Source organism: Xyrauchen texanus, chromosome 44, assembly GCF_025860055.1.
Source record: "Xyrauchen texanus isolate HMW12.3.18 chromosome 44, RBS_HiC_50CHRs, whole genome shotgun sequence".
In the NCBI taxonomy this organism is placed as follows: Eukaryota; Metazoa; Chordata; class Actinopteri; order Cypriniformes; family Catostomidae; genus Xyrauchen; species Xyrauchen texanus.
Window position 1 is genome coordinate 1,827,446 of NC_068319.1, and position 20,000 is coordinate 1,847,445.

The 20,000-nt window shown below is 37.7% G+C and overlaps 1 protein-coding gene across 4 annotated transcripts in view; it reads right to left on the reverse strand.

Annotated features, from left to right (window-relative positions):
• LOC127636404 (band 4.1-like protein 4) overlaps window positions 1-20,000 on the reverse strand; it is a 50,857-nt gene that overhangs the window by 13,983 nt on the left and 16,874 nt on the right. The window contains exons 1-13 of one of the 4 annotated variants that reach the window (XM_052116859.1): window positions 19,118-19,150; window positions 18,933-19,037; window positions 13,831-13,882; window positions 12,462-12,540; window positions 12,266-12,363; window positions 11,696-11,816; window positions 7,126-7,213; window positions 6,879-6,967; window positions 6,587-6,650; window positions 6,030-6,121; window positions 4,061-4,126; window positions 721-821; window positions 25-127 (exon numbers count right to left, since the gene is read on the reverse strand). In XM_052116859.1, coding sequence (XP_051972819.1) covers window positions 25-127; window positions 721-821; window positions 4,061-4,126; window positions 6,030-6,121; window positions 6,587-6,650; window positions 6,879-6,967; window positions 7,126-7,213; window positions 11,696-11,816; window positions 12,266-12,363; window positions 12,462-12,540; window positions 13,831-13,882; window positions 18,933-19,037; window positions 19,118-19,123 — 1,064 coding nt within the window. In that variant the 5' untranslated portion in view covers window positions 19,124-19,150. Of the gene's footprint in view, window positions 1-24; window positions 128-720; window positions 822-4,060; window positions 4,127-6,029; window positions 6,122-6,586; window positions 6,651-6,878; window positions 6,968-7,125; window positions 7,214-11,691; window positions 11,817-12,265; window positions 12,364-12,461; window positions 12,541-13,830; window positions 13,883-18,932; window positions 19,038-19,117; window positions 19,151-20,000 lie in introns of those variants that run through there. The other 3 variants (XM_052116857.1, XM_052116858.1, XM_052116860.1) reach the window with 3 other exon arrangements.

Sequence of the window (20,000 nt, forward strand, 5' to 3'; positions counted from 1 at the left end):
ATGCTCAATAAACGAGTGCAATACCTCTTCACCGGTGACAGTGCTGTCGTTTTGGTCTGGCTTTCACTCTTAGTCTCCGTCTTTGTGATCGTCTGGCCTCCATTATTCCGTCCTAAAGCACAAATATCTGAAACACAAGTGCTACTGTGGCCAAAGACTTCAATCTAATGTCACTGTCACATTCAGTTCCTCAGAACAGTTTCTTATCACATTAAATCTGTCCATCTGTATCCTCCACTCAAACAGATGCATCTTTCCTTTATTGCTTCAAGTGATCACCTTTAGACAGGACAATAAAAGTGCAGCGCACGTGTCGGGTCAGGCATGACTGTGTTACGAATTGTGTCTTTTCACAAACACATTCCTGACTTAGCTGAGCGACACTGGCTGTTTGTTGGCATGCCACATCGCCACGCCGTTTAACTCAGTCACATGCCCGTGAAGCAGCGAAGCGAACACGCTTTCGCAAAGAACGCAACAGAGCGATCAGAACATCTGAGCCAAACGTCACATGATACGGCTTTACAGTGCGGCCACACAAAAGTTGGACACTTGAGTCACACTTAATGTATTAGATGACAAAATAATAAAGCAATAACTTTCAGACATAAATGTCATTTATTACAGTCCTGCTTAATGTTGTGAAGTCAGCATGAATGTCCTGTGCTGTGTGTGCACATGATGGTGATGTAACATGATTACGGTCTCAGTCCTGCTCACCTATGGTGATATTCTGTGTACTTCTCTTCGGGAAGGTCTTACTGCGGGTTCTGATCACCTGCAGGTCGGCTCGAGGTGCAGTCTGCATCACAGTCTTTCCACTGGGGACAGAAACAGTTACATTTATGCATTTGGGAGACGCTTTTATCCAAAGCGACTTACAGAGCACTTATTACAGGGACAATCCCCCCGGAGCAACCTGAAGTTAAGTGCCTTGCTCAAGGACACAATGGTGGTGGCTGTGGGGATCGAACCAGCAACCTTCTGATTACCAGTTATGTGCTTTAGCCCACTACGCCACCACCACTCCTTACAGACTGTACATTTAAATACAGTAATTGCTGTTTAGAGGTTACATAATGTTGCTCAGATGCTGTTAACTGGCAAAAGGACTTTTAAAGTCACATTTGAAGCCGTCCTAAAAAAACTATAAATGCACAGCTCGCATTGCACATTCATATGTTGCCCAGAAAATGAACTATATTACTTGGCGGACAAATTGTTTATTCAGATTATTGTTAATAATAGATTAAACTGCTTGTCTTAAATAAAAAATGGTTGTCTTCATTATTTTACCATTTCCGCTGTTTTATATGAATAATAAGCCACTCACATCAGTGCATTACAGTGTTCGCTGTCTTTTTCTGCATATCGCGGTGCCATTTGTGGTCATGTGGCAGCTGATTTTAGTTTATCGCAGCCCATTCGGCACATTTTGTTTCTCCCGATGGCCAGTCCACCCTTGATCGGCCCCAAAGAGCGTCGGCCCACCGGGAAAATGCCCGGTATTCCAGATTACCAGCCCAGCCCTGAGGACGACTATTCACTGCTGTATGACTATGAGTAATATTTCTGTCTTTACATTTGAAATGTAATTTATACATTGCTGTTTTATTTTTCACTCTGGGGTTATTTTGTACCTCATTGAGCATTCTGCGGTGTGTCCTTTGAGTCATCTCGACTGGACGGCCACTTCTAGTGAGAGCACCTATAGTACTAAATCATCTCCATTTATAGACAGTTTGTCTAACTGTGGACAGATGAATATCTAACGGCCACTTCTATTGAGAGTACCTATAGTACTAAATCATCTCCATTTATAGACAGTGTGTCTAACTGTGCACAGATGAATATCTAACGGCCACTTCTAGTGAGAGTAACTATAGTACTAAATCACCTCCATTTATAGACAGTTTGTCTAACTGTGGACAGATGAATATCTAACGGCCACTTCTAGAGAGAGTACCTATAGTACTAAATCACCTCCATTTATAGACCGTTTGTCTTACTGTGGACAGATGAATATCTAACGGCCACTTCTAGAGAGAGTACCTATAGTACTAAATCACCTCCATTTATAGACAGTTTGTCTAACTGTGGACAGATGAATATCTAACGGCCACTTCTAGTGAGAGTACCTATAGTACTAAATCACCTCCATTTATAGACAGTTTGTCTAACTGTGGACAGATGAATATCTAACGGCCACTTCTATTGAGAGTACCTATAGTACTAAATCATCTCCATTTATAGACAGTTTGTCTAACTGTGGACAGATGAATATCTAACGGCCACTTCTAGTGAGAGTACCTATAGTACTAAATCACCTCCATTTATAGACAGTTTGTCTAACTGTGGACAGATGAATATCTAACGGCCACTTCTATTGAGAGTACCTATAGTACTAAATCATCTCCATTTATAGACAGTTTGTCTAACTGTGGACAGATGAATATCTAACGGCCACTTCTAGTGAGAGTACCTATAGTACTAAATCACCTCCATTTATAGACAGTTTGTCTCACTGTGGACAGATGAATATCTAACGGCCACTTCTAGTGAGAGTACCTATAGTACTAAATCACCTCCATTTATAGACAGTTTGTCTAACTGTGGACAGATGAATATCTAATGGCCACTTCTAGTGAGAGTACCTATAGTACTAAATCACCTCCATTTATAGACAGTTTGTCTAACTGTGGACAGATGAATATCTAACGGCCACTTCTAGTGAGAGTACCTATAGTACTAAATCATCTCCATTTATAGACAGTTTGTCTAACTGTGGACAGATGAATATCTAACGGCCACTTCTAGTGAGAGTACCTATAGTACTAAATCATCTCCATTTATAGACAGTTTGTCTAACTGTGGACAGATGAATATCTAACGGCCACTTCTAGTGAGAGTACCCATAGTACTAAATCATCTTCATTTATAGACAGTTTGTCTAACTGTGGACAGATGAATATCTAACGGCCACTTCTAGTGAGAGTACCCATAGTACTAAATCATCTTCATTTATAGACAGTTTGTCTAACTGTGGACAGATGAATATCTAACGGCCACTTCTAGTGAGAGCACCTATAGTACTAAATCATCTCCATTTATAGACAGTTTGTCTCACTGTGGGCAGATGAATATCTAAACTCTTCCAGATAACTTTGTAACCCTTCAAGCTTTATACAAAGCAACATTCTTGATCATGGTCTTCTGAGATCTCTTTAGTGTGGCATGGTCCACGTCAGCAGACGCTTCTTCTGAATAGCGAAGTCAAAATGTTTGATTGCTTTTTATAAGTCAAAGTAGCGCTAACCTCTCTCTCACACACACACACACACACACACACACACACACACACACACACACACACACACACACACACACACATGTTTGTTTTCCTATCCTTATGAGGACTTTCCATAGACATAATGATTTTTATACCGTGCAAACTATAGATTCTATCCCCTAAACCTAACCCTACCCCTAAACCTAATCATCACAGGAAACTTTCTGCATTTTTACATTTTCAATAAAACATTGTTTAGTATGATTTTTAAGCGATTTGAAATATGGGGACACTAGTCTTTGTCCTCATAAAGCACATTTATAGCATAATAACCTTGTGATTACCAGTTTATAACTTACAAAATTGTCCTGGTATATCACAAAAACGCGCACACACAAACACACACTTACACACATATAAACACAAACACACACACACACTCACACATATAAACACACACACACACATATAAACACACACATACACACACATATAAACACACACTTACACACATATAAACACAAACACACACACACACTCACACATATAAACACACACACACACACACACACACATATAAACACACACACATTCAAATACACACACACTCATATACACACACATATACACACACACACTCTCACACACACAAACACACACACAAACACACACACACACACACACACACACACACACACACATATAAACACACACACACACACACACATATAAACACACACACACACATATAAACACACACAATTTACGAACCTGTAGCGATGTTTTGAGCATTTAGAGAGTTTCCTCGTCAATGAATTGGACTCATTTTCCGGCATTCTGTAAACGATACAAAACTGTTTTAATAGATTTCTATGAAGCCAGAAAACATTAAGAATGAAGATTTCACATAATGAACTCTTGTTACATGTATTTCTTACGATTCTTCTTTACATTTTCACTCCTGACAAAAATCAAGTGTTTTTCCAAAAGTCTGTTAATAAGCCGCATATTTGAATGAGGTTAATTATAGAGCGTATCTCTCATTAAAATGCAAAAGCTTTAATTTAGCGCTCAAAACGTGTTTGATTTATCAGCCGGCAGACAAATTAAAAGCCAGAACATAATGGCAGATATGAATAAAATGCAGACATGTTTAATTCTGTTTCATTCTACAGTACAGATGTTTTCCACGCTTACATGTCTGTTATTGCTGGATAAAACATCTGTGATGTTCTGCGGTCTAGATCTGAGAGAGTCCCTCTTTCAGTGTAAGTCTATGGGGTTTTATCAGGTAAACATGGTAAGTGTGATCTCTTATTAAAGTAACAAGACTTTTAATACTTTGAATTAGAGGATTGATTAAATCACTTTGAGCAATAGTAACAGTGATTCATAATTCTCAACAATTCTCTGTTCTCATTTGACCTCTCTGGTACTTGTTTTAGTAATTGTATCCACACCGTCTTCTGAGTTTGGAGGTGTAACGTGTGCCAATCTGTCTCCTGTCGCTCTTTGTGTTTTCTGAAGCTACTCGAGTTTCACACGCAGATTACAAGCAGAAATCCTCCTGCGTTGTGAGCGCGGTAAAGCTCTTCGGGGAGTGAAGTAACACTGTTCTGATTAAACCAACACCAGGGACAAGGAAAGGATTGCACAGTATTCCCCAAAAGCTTTCCTTGAAAATAAGAGTCTCAAATAAGAGGTATTACCATGGTATATGTCCAAAATTACCATTGTGCATGTCCAAAATGATAGTTTTACCATGGTATATGTCCAAAATTACCATTGTGCATGACCAAAAACATGGTATTACCATCATGGATGTCCAAAATGATAGTTTTACCATGGTATATGTCCAAAATTACCATTGTGCATGACCAAAAACATGGTATTACCATCGTGCATGTCCAAAATGATAGTTTTACCATGGTATATGTCCAAAATTACCATTGTGCATGACCAAAATTACCATTGTGCATGACCAAAAACATGGTATTACCATCGTGCATGTCCAAAATGATAGTTTTACCATGGTATATGTCCAAAATTACCATTGTGCATGACCAAAAACATGGTATTACCATCGTGCATGTCCAAAATGATAGTTTTACCATGGCATATGTCCAAAATTACCATTGTGCATGACCAAAAACATGGTATTACCATCGTGCATGTCCAAAATGATAGTTTTACCATGGTATATGTCCAAAATTACCATTGTGCATGACCAAAAACATGGTATTACCATCGTGCATGTCCAAAATGATAGTTTTACCATGGTATATGTCCAAAATTACCATTGTGCATGACCAAAAACATGGTATTACCATCGTGCATGTCCAAAATGATAGTTTTACCATGGTATATGTCCACAATTACCATTGTGCATGACCAAAATTACCATTGTGCATGACCAAAAACATGGTATTACCATCGTGGATGTCCAAAATGATAATTTTTACCGTGGTATATATCCAACATTACCATAGTACATGACCAAAAACATGGTATTACCATTGTGCATGTCCAAAATGATAGTTTTACCATGGTATATGTCCAAAAAACATGGTAAAATTTCTTTACACATCTAAAATATCTGGTATTACCACTGAAAATATCTAGAATTATGTTATTACACTGATATATGTCCAAAAACATGCCATACCAGTAGCACAAGACAAAAAAAAAACATGGTAATACAATGTAATAACAATAGCAGATTGTGTAAGCTGTCTTCTACCTGAAGAAGGTATGGTGCTCCACACAACATTTCCAGAGATTCTTGCACGCCATCTTACTGGGAGCATCAAAAAAGTATGAAGTTTCATTACACTGTGAAAAATGAAATAAAAGAAAAAACATATCATAGATGTCTGCACATAATGTTCTGCTTTGTGTTAATGTTGAACCTCATAACCCTGATGTGTTGTAATTAGTGTGTTCTCACTAGATTAAATGAACTATATCATTACAGGTCGAGTGCTCGAACGAGACACCTGCTCTCACACGATTAATTGGCCCCTGGAGGAGAGGCTTTATACACACTTTCAAGGGATTCTCACGAGAGGCTTAAGGGCCGTCATAACACTCGATCAATAATGGGATTTTCATTGACCACACAGAGGTCACGATTGGTGGAAATGGATGTAATGAAAGCAGCTACAATTACATGTTTAACAAATACATGTACACGTTTTAAAATCTAATTTTCCTGTATGCTTTAAATGAGAAAAGAGGTGTCAGTACATAAATGTCTAAATGCATTAATACAAAGTAAAATCCTATTTTTTTACTTACATCTCTGCCCATAACCCGCAGCTCAAATTGTGTTTCCTTGAAATATACTTTAGAAATTCTTGGCCTGAAACGTCACACATTAAACAGGCAATTTTAAAATCAGGTTATAAAAAATAAAAAAAAAAAAAAAAAGTGAAATGAAATACAATAATATGAAATTAAATTAAATACAATTTTAATTCAATTTAATTAAATAAAAAAAATGAAAAAATAAAATAAAATAAAATTCAATAAAATGAAATAAAATAAAATAAAATTAAGCAGGTCAAAAATTCTGTTTACATAAACCCACCAGAAATATTTCCCGACTTGTGTTTTATTTTTGTAAACAACAACTCCAACAGGCGTCAGTCCCAGGAAGTATTCAGATTTCTTTTCACCCTAAAAACATAATAAAAGTAATTAATTAAAAAAAGATAAATATTGCGAAGCAGTATAATACAAAATAACTAAACAGAGGAAAATAAAAATCTATGTCTAATGTCTTATATGTAACAACAGTGATTGAAGTGAACTGAAGAGGTTGTGTCTCTACTTACAAACACAGGGTGCAGGTCGACTCCATACATTTCCAGTGTTTTGGCAATTCCCAAATAATTATTTTCAGCTTCAGCGGGCACCTGACCCCTGCACACAGAGGTCAACATTATATTGAATGCAAAACTGAGAAGAGTAACCATCAAAATGCATTCATACAAAGTCCAAAATGGGTTATCTGATGAAGAAACGTAAAGCTGTGCGTAAAACATTGCCTTCCAAACAGAGAGGTTCACAAGTCTTTAATCTGAAGTCCGAGTCAAGTCTGGAGTCTTTAACACTGGAGTCCGAGTCAAGTCTGGAGTTTTTAACACTGGAGTCCGAGTCAAGTCTGGAGTTTTTAAAACTCAAGTCTGAGTCAAGTCTGGAGTCTTTGAGTCTGAGTCAAGTCTGGAATCTTTAACACTGGAGTCCGAGTCAAGTCTGGAGTGTTTAACACTGGAGTCCGAGTCAAGTCTGGAGTTTTTAACACTCAAGTCCGAGTCAAGTCCGGAGTCTTTGAGTCTGAGTCAAGTCTGGAGTTTTTAACACTGGAGTCCGAGTCAATTCTGGAGTCTTTGAGTCTAAGTCAAGTCTGGAGTTTTTAACACTCAAGTCCGAGTCAAGTCTGGAGTTTTTAACACTGGAGTCCGAGTCAAGTCTGGAGTTTTTAACACTGGAGTCCGAGTCAAGTCTGGAGTTTTTAACACTCAAGTCCGAGTCAAGTCTGGAGTCTTTAACACTGGAGTCCGAGTCAAGTCTGGAGTCTTTAACACTGGAGTCCGAGTCAAGTCTGGAGTGTTTAACACTGGAGTCCGAGTCAATTCTGGAGTCTTTGAGTCCGAGTCAAGTCTGGAGTTTTTAACACTCAAGTCCGAGTCAAGTCTGCAGTTTTTAACACTGGAGTCCGAGTCAAGTCTGGAGTTTTTAACACTGGAGTCCGAGTCAAGTCTGGAGTCTTTAACACTGGAGTCCGATTCAAGTCTGGAGTCTTTAACACTGGAGTCTGATTCAAGTCTGGAGTCTTTAACACTGGAGTCCGAGTCAAGTCTGGAGTCTTTAACACTGGAGTCTGATTCAAGTCTGGAGTCTTTAACACTGGAGTCTGAGTCAAGTCTGGAGTGTTTAACACTGGAGTCCGAGTCAATTCTGGAGTCTTTGAGTCTGAGTCAAGTCTGGAGTTTTTAACACTCAAGTCCGAGTCAAGTCTGGAGTCTTTAACACTGGAGTCCGAGTCAAGTCTGGAGTCTTTAACACTGGAGTCCGAGTCAAGTCTGGAGTCTTTAACACTGGAGTCCGAGTCAAGTCTGGAGTCTTTAACACTGGAGTCCGAGTCAATTCTGGAGTATTTGAGTCTGAGTCAAGTCTGGAGTCTTTAACACTGGAGTCCGAGTCGAGTCTCGAGTCTTTAATTTATGATCTATCATGACACCAGGGGAAATGTGAAATGAAGCAGAAACCATACAACTAAAACACAAATTCTTCCTTTAAGATATTAATAGTTAAGGTTAAATGACTTTGAAATACTTTGAGAGTCCTTTGTGTCCAGTTGAGTCAAGTCTGAAGTCATTTTAGGTCGAGTCTGTAGTCGTGTCTGAAGTCTATTAAAATGTGACTCATTGCTTCTAACAAACAAGGAATTGCTTTGAACAAACATAGTAAAGCAAGACTAAAAATATACAGCACAAAAATGATCAAAGTGACTGTAAACGGTGAAAATGTGCAGCGGTTACCTGAAGGAACTATTTACTACTTAAAAATGTCTTTCATTCCTATAATTGAATGTAGTCAGGCAGATTCACTCATATTAAACATATATTCAACTGGTTAATTCTTTCGTTAGGCTACCTGACAAAACATTTCTAAAGTGTTGAGAGTAAAATATAGACAATAGCGCTTTCAGGATCAATCCTTCAAATATTAATCATTAAATCACTTATTTACACAGAAAGATCTGGATGTCATTTGCAGCATTTCTTCAAACTCTTTAAGGAAATCAATGATTTGTAAATGTGTGTTTTTCACAGACTGAGTAACAAAGTGAGGTCAATCGAAAACCAGCTCTTTAAAGAAACAATAATGAAAATGAAGCATTTTTTAGGACCATTAAGATTTTTTCCATTGTGGGTATTTTCACCCATTTTCTCTAGGCATTTTTTTTTTAATGCAAAATATAATTTCGGCATTATATTTGGGGGGTGACATACATTTTACACCCTTAACAATTATATAAATGCATGTTTTTTAAATAGCACTTGGTAATGCTAAAACACTGATGTGTGATCACCCCCCGTTCACCGCTCGTCTCTTGCTCCTGTGGTCACCGGTCGCCCCATCACGCATAGCAGGGAGGATCACATATGTGTGAATGAATTAAGGATTCCCCTCACAGAGCAGACTGCTGCAGGGTGGGCGAGAGGGCAGGGTGGGGCTCATGTGATTGTAGATGCTCTTTTATAAAGATTGAGCACTTCATTTGCAGCCACCCCAGGGACTTCACCACATTCAGCCCTTTCATTTGGACCATGTGCGTGCGTGCGGCCGCACATTGCTTCCTAATCGTCGCAGCTTTTATTGTGCATTTAGAGTCCCATGCAGCACAGCTTGTGTGAGAAACATCACTGATACGAGTTCACTGATCCTTTAGTTCTGTCACTAAGAGTGTCGCTAATATCTTTGCACTGTGTTTCTCTTATACGGATATGTTTGGATTAGAATACTAGTGCAGGGGTTTTCAAACTTTTTGATGCTTTTGGGTTTCCACAAAAGGAAATCAGACATGAGGGTGAGCAAATAATACAGAATTTAACATTTTGAATGAACCACTCCTTTAATGTAATGCCAATGTTGATAACTTGAGAGTTTCATTCAATAACACACATGCAGACAGTCATGTTTCAATGGAGAATCACTATGAAAGTGCAGTTTAATCTAGAACTATGATTAGTCAGTGTTTGGGACATCAGACCACATGTCTTGATGAGAGAGGAATTATAAACTCAACATCTGATGTGATCGACACACACCTTCTGCTTTCGGATTACTCATTTGAACATGTAATGAAATCTAATCCCACTCTTGTTATTGCTTTTGTGTTTAAAGTGATGAAAATACAACATAGACAGACCTCTATTCCCATATCCAAAAATGGTTTTACAATAGTAAATGTCGAAACGTATGGTATTACCATGGTTCCTGTCCAAAAAAACATGGTATTGCCAGAGTAAATGTCCAAAATATGGTATTACCATGGTACATGTCCAAAAAAACATGGTGTTGCCAGAGTAAATGTCCAAAAGTATGGTATTACCATGGTACATGTCCAAAAAAAAACATGGTGTTGCCAGAGTAAATGTCCAAAAGTATGGTATTACCATGGTACATGTCCAAAAAAAACATGGTGTTGCCAGAGTAAATGTCCAAAAGTATGGTATTACCATGGTACATGTCCAAAAAAACATGGTGTTGCCAGAGTAAATGTCCAAAAGTATGGTATTACCATGGTACATGTCCAAAAAAAAACATGGTGTTGCCAGAGTAAATGTCCAAAAGTATGGTATTACCATGGTACATGTCCAAAAAAAAACATGGTGTTGCCAGAGTAAATGTCCAAAAGTATGGTATTACCATGGTACATGTCCAAAAAAACATGGTGTTGCCAGAGTAAATGTCCAAAAGTATGGTATTACCAAGGTACATGTCCAAAAAAAAACATGGTGTTGCCAGAGTAAATGTCCAAAAGTATGGTATTACCAAGGTACATGTCCAAAAAAACATGGTGTTGCCAGAGTAAATGTCCAAAAGTATGGTATTACCAAGGTACATGTCCAAAAAAAACATGGTGTTGCCAGAGTAAATGTCCAAAAGTATGGTATTACCAAGGTACATGTCCAAAAAAACATGGTGTTGCCAGAGTAAATGTCCAAAAGTATGGTATTACCATGGTACATGTCCAAAAAAAACCATGGTATTGCCAGAGTAAATGTCCAAAAGTATGGTATTACCATGGTACATGTCCAAAAAAACATGGTATTGCCAGAGTAAATGTCCAAAAGTATGGTATTACCAAGGTACATGTCCAAAAAAACATGGTATTGCCAGAGTAAATGTCCAAAAGTATGGTATTACCATTGTACATGTCCACAAAAAACATGGTATTGCCAGAGTAAATGTCCAAAAGTATGGTATTACCAAGGTACATGTCCAAAAAAACATGGTATTGCCAGAGTAAATGTCCAAAAGTATGGTATTACCATTGTACATGTCCACAAAAAACATGGTATTGCCAGAGTAAATGTCCAAAAGTATGGTATTACCATGGTACATGTCCAAATAAACATGGTATTACCAGAGTAAATGTCCAAAAGTATGGTATTACCAAGGTACATGTCCAAAAAAACATGGTATTGCCAGAATAAATGTCCAAAAGTATGGTATTACCATGGTTCATGTCCAAAAAAACATGGTATTGCCAGAGTAAATGCCCAAAATGATGGTATGCCAACTATAGCGCCCCGTGTGGCAACAGTGAGAATGCAACGCTTCCTAATTGGAGAGATTATGGTGTGTGCAAGGACTCATTTATTGCCTTACATGAGAGTTTTATGAATCTGTTCGATGGCATCCTCCAGTTCTTCTTTCTGATCGGCTACAAAGCGATATTCTGACACGTAACCTGGCGTATGTTTGTACGGGTCATAATCTCCGAGCTCAGCTGTGGAAAACACATAGAAGAAAGAATTAATATCATTCACATTCAATTTCCAATGAGTCAAATTAGTATTTTCTGAAGGACACTACAGTGACATGAGATTTACAAGGTAGCATAAAACTAGCGTTAAAGATTGAGGTGGTGATTAGAAACTCTAAAGTTTCAAATATATTTATATAAAGAGAGATATTGATAGTAATATGCAAAATGTATCGATTAATAAAAACAAACAGTCATTATCACGTATGCAAACGTTACAATGACCTCATCACTGTTGGTAATATTTGAAATGCGGAACATTCTAAACTGTCAGATCAATGGAACATTTTCGAAATTTACTGTTACATTTGTTACTTTCCTTTGCTCATAAACAAATGCACAACAGACCAAGAAATGGAATTATTCAGTTTGAGCAGATTAAATATGTTAAATGCTTTTAGGCTTTTACGCACATTGAATGGCAAGAGCTGCCAGCTGGGCACTGATATTAAATGCACACGGAAGTCGACCCTGAAGAACATCCTGCTTCACCTGCAGAAAGAACTGATACCTGACAGACAAATACTATTAAAGATACAAAATGATTCAAATAATTGAAAGATTGCTCCTCTATATGTTGTAATCTACATTTTAAAACATAATACACACCTTGTAATTTCCTCTTTCAGTTTACAGGGATCTTCAGCATAAAATTTCACCCCAAAATAGAGAGTATACGGAGGTCCCGCTGTGAAACATAAACCATTAAACTCATATACAATAGGCTATACGTTATATTGTGATCAGACATTATCCTGATTATTACAAGGCTAATAAACATATAAATGGACATGAAATATTGATTTGCTTTCAATTATTACATGAAAGAAGAGGCCACTAGCACAGCGATGTAGGAGATCACTCAGTTTAGCACTAATTACACAATCACAGAATGACCGATGGGCCCGTAGAATTGACCAATCAGAAACATGCATTCTAGACAGCTGATTTAAGGGGGATTTTAAGGTCAATTCTAAGCTAAAAGGAAGCAACATAGTCATTTCTCAAAGAGCAGATCAGTATGCAAAAATTTAACTTTACTGGGAGTCTAAACACGCACAAACACAATCGTATTCATTAATACTTATTTAACGAATTTAACCACGTAATTACATTCAAATTATCATTTGAAAAGCAATATCAGCTTTAGCAGGAGGCCTTTAAAGAATAATTACTCTACAGTCTCATGCTGATCTAATCCATTTTTAATCCATCCATCCATCTTCAACCGCTTATCCGAAGTCGGGTCACGGGAGCAGCAGCTCCAGCAGGGGGCCCCAATCTTCCCTATCCCGAGCCACATTAACCAGCTCTGACTGGGGGACCCCGAGGCATTCCCAGGCCAGTGTGGAGATGTCATCTCTCCACCTAATCCTGGGTCTTCCCCGAGGCCTCCTCCCAGCTGGACGTGCCTGAAACACCTCCCTAGGGAGGCGGCCAGGGGGCATCCTTACCAGATGCCCAAACCACCTCAACTGACTCCTTTCGACACAAAGGAGCAGCGGCTCTACTCCGAGCTCCTCACGGATGACTGAGCTCCTCACCCTATCTCTAAGGGAGAAGCCCACCACCCTTCTGAGGAAGCCCATTTCGGCCGCTTGTACTCGCGACCTAGTTCTTTCGGTCATGACCCAGCCTTCATGACCATAGGTGAGGGTAGGAACGAAAATGGACCGGTAGATCGAGAGCTTTGCCTTCCGGCTCAGCTCTCTTTTCGTGACAACGGTGCGATAGAGCGAGTGCAATACCGCCCCCGCTGCTCCGATACTCCGGCCAACCACCACGAGGAGGTTACCCCATGTGACTCTACCCTCTCTAGCAACCGGGCCAATTTGGTTGCTAAGGAAACCTGGCTGGAGTCACTCAGCATGCCCTGGATTCAAACTCATGACTCCAGGGGTGATAGTCAGCCTCAATACTCGCTGAGATACCCCCCACACCAACTTTTTAATAGATAAACAGATCATCCAGTACTTACTTGTTATCAAATCTTTATGTTCTGCAAGCGTTTTTGCGGGGTCTAGCCAATACTGTAAATATCAAGCATAAAAAAACAGATGATTTGATCAGTTACAGTCTATATCACACATTTCATTATATGACATCATATCTAATAATCCATAAAACAAAATTACTGTATGTAAGATAACTTGCAGAATGTTATTTATCTTCTTTTTTAGTTTAGTTTTAGACAAAGATACTGCAAAATAAATGATTTTATTACAGGGTGCACCAACAGCGTTTGTCTATGATTTGTGTATTTTCTAACGTAAAGATCATGAACTTTATTTCCTGACTTGAGCGAGTGGAGCAAGAGCTTTAAAGCTCGTGAGACGTTCAGTCACGCAAACTCTGAATACAAATGAGGAAAATTAAACAGCTCCCTGAAACAGGCTGTTAAAACATGAAGCATGTAGTGTTCATCTGACACAGCCATCTACAGATTAGAATAACGTCACGATTCTTAAGTGTTGCACAATTATACCAAATAACACCAAAATCACGACATTTGATTATTCAACCACACAAAGCTGCGATTTCATTAATCAAATTCATGTGGTGCGTCCCAAACCGCACACTTCTGCACTATTCTGTGTCATATTATAATGTGCAAATGCAACGAAAAGAAGTGTAAACTGTAAAAATTTTAATTAATCAACGAGTATTAACTGTAACATATACAGTAAAATATCGTCATATATTATAAAAGACAAAACAGACGTTTTTACAATAAAAAGTCTTGTTTTAGATGTAAAAAGTATGATTTTCCTGTATAATTAATGGTAAAAATATACATTATGAGCACATGCACTTTTTAACAGTACAAAACAATAATCGGGTGTTCCCAAAATTCCCTGCATGACCCATCATATTTCTTAATATATTATGGGAATAGTTGTGTTTCATCATATATTTAATATCAGTTACGAACATCGTGGTGTGGGGCGTGTGGTGAGTTGTGCGTGGATGCCGCGTAGAATAGCGTGAAGTCTCCACACATGCTACGTCTCCATGGTAACACGCTCAACAAGTCACGTGATAAGATGCGCGGATTGACGGTCTCAGACGCGGAGGCAACTGAGATTCGTCCCCCGCCACCCGGATTGAAGTGAGTCACTACGCCACCACGAGGACTTAGAGCGTATTGGGAATTGGGCGTTACAAATTGGGCAGAAAAAAGTACTTTTACCGATTAATCGGTGCCGATAGTAATGTTGTAGCCTCTATGTCTGTGCCCGTCATAGTAATTAAAGACTGAGATTTGTATTTTTTATACAAATATCTGCACTGATTAATCGGTTATTGGCATTTTTCACTATCTTCGTTATCATATCAGCACAATCCACTATCGGTTGACCTCAAGCTTGGAACGGCATGTAGGTGAGTAAATGATGACAGAATACATTGTTTATCTCCAGAGAGACACTCTCTTGCAGAATAACCTGAAAAACTTTTATCTTTGAGGTCTTTTATTATTACAGCCTGATTATAAAGCCAATAAATATCTCATTTGAGGGCATAAAATGTGATTTGATCAATCAGTGATGCAGTGCAGCTAATTAACATCTCATTGGTTTTATAACTAATGCATTTCAGAGTCTGTCTGCATTAAAAGCGCCTGTTGCTATATAATACTTATTTAAAGACTATTCAAATGAACTCTCAGTCTACTTCAGTTGCGTTAAAACGTTATATTTACAATATTCACAGCAGATGAAACGGGAACATAACAATAAACATTAGGTCACTGTTTTTCGACCCACATATGTTGACAGATGTTTTATTATACCCGTGTAACCGCACGTTGAAAAATGCCCCACAAAACATGTATACGTGTGTTAGGCAGGAATTCCTGTCTGTCTTTGTTCCTTATAATTATATGAAACAGCTTTGCGTGAAGAATGCATGTAAGCCACACCCACAAATCAGTCACCATGACACTATTGTTTAATTGTAGCATTTTTGAAGGGGATTTATTCTTCATGTTCTCTTCATCGTAATCAGTGTTTACACTTGATAGATTTGTGTAAATGTAATTCATATCTGCTTTTTGGGGACCTCGTTTTGACCTCATAAGGGCAGGACAAACCTTTACTGTTTAATACACTTTCTGAAAAGTGTAGTTCACCCTCATGTCGTTCCAAACCTGCATGACTTTATTTCTTGGGCAGAATGTTCACGCTGCTCTTTTCCGTTCAATGCATGCGGTGACCAGGGAAATGTTCATTTTCACAGCTTTTTATTTTGGTCATAATTTTTGTCTTTTGATGAAAACGTCCTTTAAACTGTATTTAATATTTCATGATGTCATATTCGTTAATTATAGTAAATCTTTTGTCAGTAGACAAAAAACAAAACAAAACACTTTTTTTTTATTTTAGCAAATTGTAACAGACCAAAAATAATAATTTAGTTATTTATTTAATTATGACATTATTTTTATTTTTCCATTATTTTGGAATGATTGTGTAATGAGTTTGTTTCAGTTATTGTTAGTAAAATGTATTTAAAAACAATAATAAAATAATAATAATAATAATAATAATAATAATTGTAACTGCAGACCAAACTTGACCAAAAATTCAAATATAAAAAATAAATAAAAAATGACTTAAAATTATTTAAAAATGCATCAGACATTAATATTTTTATTAATTTTATTGTAAAATTAAACAACATGGGAAAAACTTTTTGAGTTGATGATAAAGTGCCAAATGACGAAAACATGGATTGTAATGGACGAAAGTTACTATTAGTTATTTATTTACTGGCAGACTTTAAATATTGTCTTTTTAATTTGTGAATTTTTTGGGGATGCGCGAGTTTGACCGCTGGATTAGAAATGTGTGTTTAAACCAAGCCTGCCGCACAAGCCCTCAAAAGTGAAGCCAAAACGTCTCGATCGCCCCCCGGTGGCTGGTCCTAGTATAGGTCATAAACCCCGCCTCCCCATGTTATTCAACGGGACGTGAGACCAAATAAACAATTCAATTACACTTCACATATCTTTTTTCCAAAGATAGTTTCTGTCATTTACTGTTGTTTCTATCACATTGATGTCATTTCAAGTGTTTGTTTTCAAAATAAGTTTGTTTTTAGTTATTTGATGCTATAAAAACGCTGCTGTGACATCATGATTGACAGCTGTGATTGACAGGTTCTCTGAGCGAAGTAGTCACTGAAGCACCAACAGACTTTTTTTCAGGATCTTCAGAGGACTGAGGAGATTGGAGCTTTAAATTTAATATCTAAATTTCTATAATTAATTATTTCGCAACGTCATAAGTCAAAAGTGCAGGGGTGTGTCCTTGCGATTGATTCGGCGAGATTCGGCCTAGATTTCGCGGCTTTACTTCCTGCTCACTACTGCATCCCGAAATCGCAACTGCGCAGACTCAAGTCCCAAGATGTCAGCACCATATCGGGACACTGGCGGCTTCAGTTCTCACCAATGGAAAAGAGCGAAGGGGCGTCGTCCATCTTGTTTTACAGTCTATGGTTTAAACTCACGTTCGTGCGAGTAACGTGAACCCGCGAGTATTCCCGCTTCTCTTCCGGAACAGGACGGGAGGCGGGGCTTCTACGACTTGGTTCATAGTAAAGTTCAACCAATAGCTGGAATCAAATAGACGCGCATATTTTCAGAACGTCCAACTTCCTCGCTCACTTTCCTGCAAGCGATGTCTTTGATCGTCCGGTCTCTGTACATGTATGACGTTGTGTTGTACAACTCCGGGTGCGCACACACCGCTACAACCATTTACTCATCCATTTGTCCAGATTTCTTCAGTTGCTACGTCAGTACATCAGTGACATCCGGACAATCTCAATGCTGATAGGCTTTCGCGACAACGCGTCATGCCAACTTACTGCTCGAGTTGAAACATTTTAACTCGCACGAATACGTGAATGAAGCGATTTTGTGTGTTCGAGTCGCGCCATTCGCTGCATTCGCGCCTATTCGCATCTTTGCATTGACTTTGTATGTAATCGTGCCAAGCGAAACGTTTGCTTCGTGTTGTTTGTGAACGCACCATTATGAGTTTGTTTCAGTTATTGTTAATAAATGTGTTGAAAACAATAAAATACAAATATAAAAAAACTGTAACTGCAGACCAAACTTTACCAAATTATTTACCAAATAATTACTCACAATTATTTAAACGTATAAAACATATTACAAATATATTTTGAAATATGTAAAATTAAACATGTTTTAGTTGATGATGTGCAAAATGACAAAAACATGTACTGTAACAGACTAAAAATTACTACTATTTATTAATTTACTTAAAACCTTATTTACTTAATAAAAACATGTTTTGTTGGGATGATTGTGTTATGAGTTTGTTTCATTAACTGTTAATAAAATGTGCTGAAAAAACAAAAAATGCAAATATAAAAAACTGCAGATCAAACTTTACCAAAGATTCAAATATTCAAAATTACATATAAATTATATTAATAATTGCATATAATAAATATAAATAACTATAAGCTATTTTTAGAAGTTACTCTGTTGTGAATTCCTCACATTTAAACGGGTTAGGATAAGCGTTATGTGCAGCGCATTTCTGAGAAATGTCTTTAATTAAAACCGCTCGATTATCGTCATGATGCGTCTTTTTCGTCTCTTAATCAACAAACATTTTTGTCAGTCATTTCCTTGATGAGATTCCGATTATCAAGCTGAAAAAGCACCATAAAAGTAAAACTATTCAACTATATTCCAAGTCTTCTGAAGCCACACGATAGCTTTGAGTGAGGAGTATTTGCATGTATATTCAAATATCACACATTGTGCCAGATTTGATTCGACATATTTAAATTTATGCAAAACCACATGAGATTTGAGAGATGAGATTTCAATGTTAAATTTTGGTCAGTTCCTCACGAAAAACTTTTGAATGGCTTCGTGGTCACTATCAACTATTGTTATACAGGAAAGAGCAGCATGACTATTCTGAAAAATATCTACTTTTGGGCTCCACTAAAAAAAAAAAAAAAAAAAAAAAAGTCATACAGGATTGGAACTACATGAGGGTGTTTTCATTTTTATGTGCAATCTCTGAAACTCACCGTTTGATGACTGCGGTCACAATAGCGAAGTCCGAAATATTCGGTTTCAGAGAGATTCACGTGACCGAACACACAGTCCAGAACGACTGAACCTCTGGTTGATCTCTGTGGGGAAAGTGAAGATATAATGACACATTTGACATTTAGAGTTTTAATGTAACAACAGGAACATCAGATCTCCTCACTTTCATCTCATGGTGAAGAACACAACAGCTTTGTATTATTTGACATCAATCACAGACTCTGTTTATCTCTTGTGTATTTGTGAGCGTGAGAGGAGGATTTATGGCTTTGTTTTATGATTTAATATGAGGCTTGACAGGTTTCTCATAACCACAAACCACATACGATGAATAAACCGAACATATGCCAGTTACAGCATGAAAACGCACAGATAAAACAATACAGCCCAGCGACACTAATGTAAATAAAGTTCATATTGACTCTTTTTAATGACACACTCTCTGTGTAGTGTTTGAAAATGGGAGGAGCCTAAAACAGTTAACCTCAGTTAACAGCATTTGTGGCATAATGTTGTTTTCCAACAAAAGCTGTTTCGACTCGTCCCTCATTTATTTAACCCTATAATGTCGTGCGCATCAAATATGAAACACAATGTTTGACGGCTGCTCTGTTGAATCTGATGAGCCAAACAATCTTTGGTTTATCAGTTTCACATGTTTATGGCACCATCTAGTGGTTATTTGTTGAAAAAAAAGTGGTTTCAATGTTTATATTGATCTATTTAAAACGGCAGCGGATTTGCGCAAAAAGTGACTTATTTTTGGGATTAACAACAGCTTATTTAAATAAAGTAAAATTGACAGTAATGATTATATTGTTACTGATATTTTAAAAAGAGCATTTTCTGAATATAAGAAACTTGTGCTTGGTTAAAAGTTTGTACATTATTTTATTGAAGAAAAAAACCCTGTTGGGGTCTGGGTAGCTCAGTTGTAAAGACGCTTGCTTCCACACCTGGAGTCGTGAGTTTGAATCCAGGGCGTGCTGAGTGACTCCAGTCAGGTCTCCTAAGCAACCAGATTGGCCCGGTTGCTAGGGAGGGTA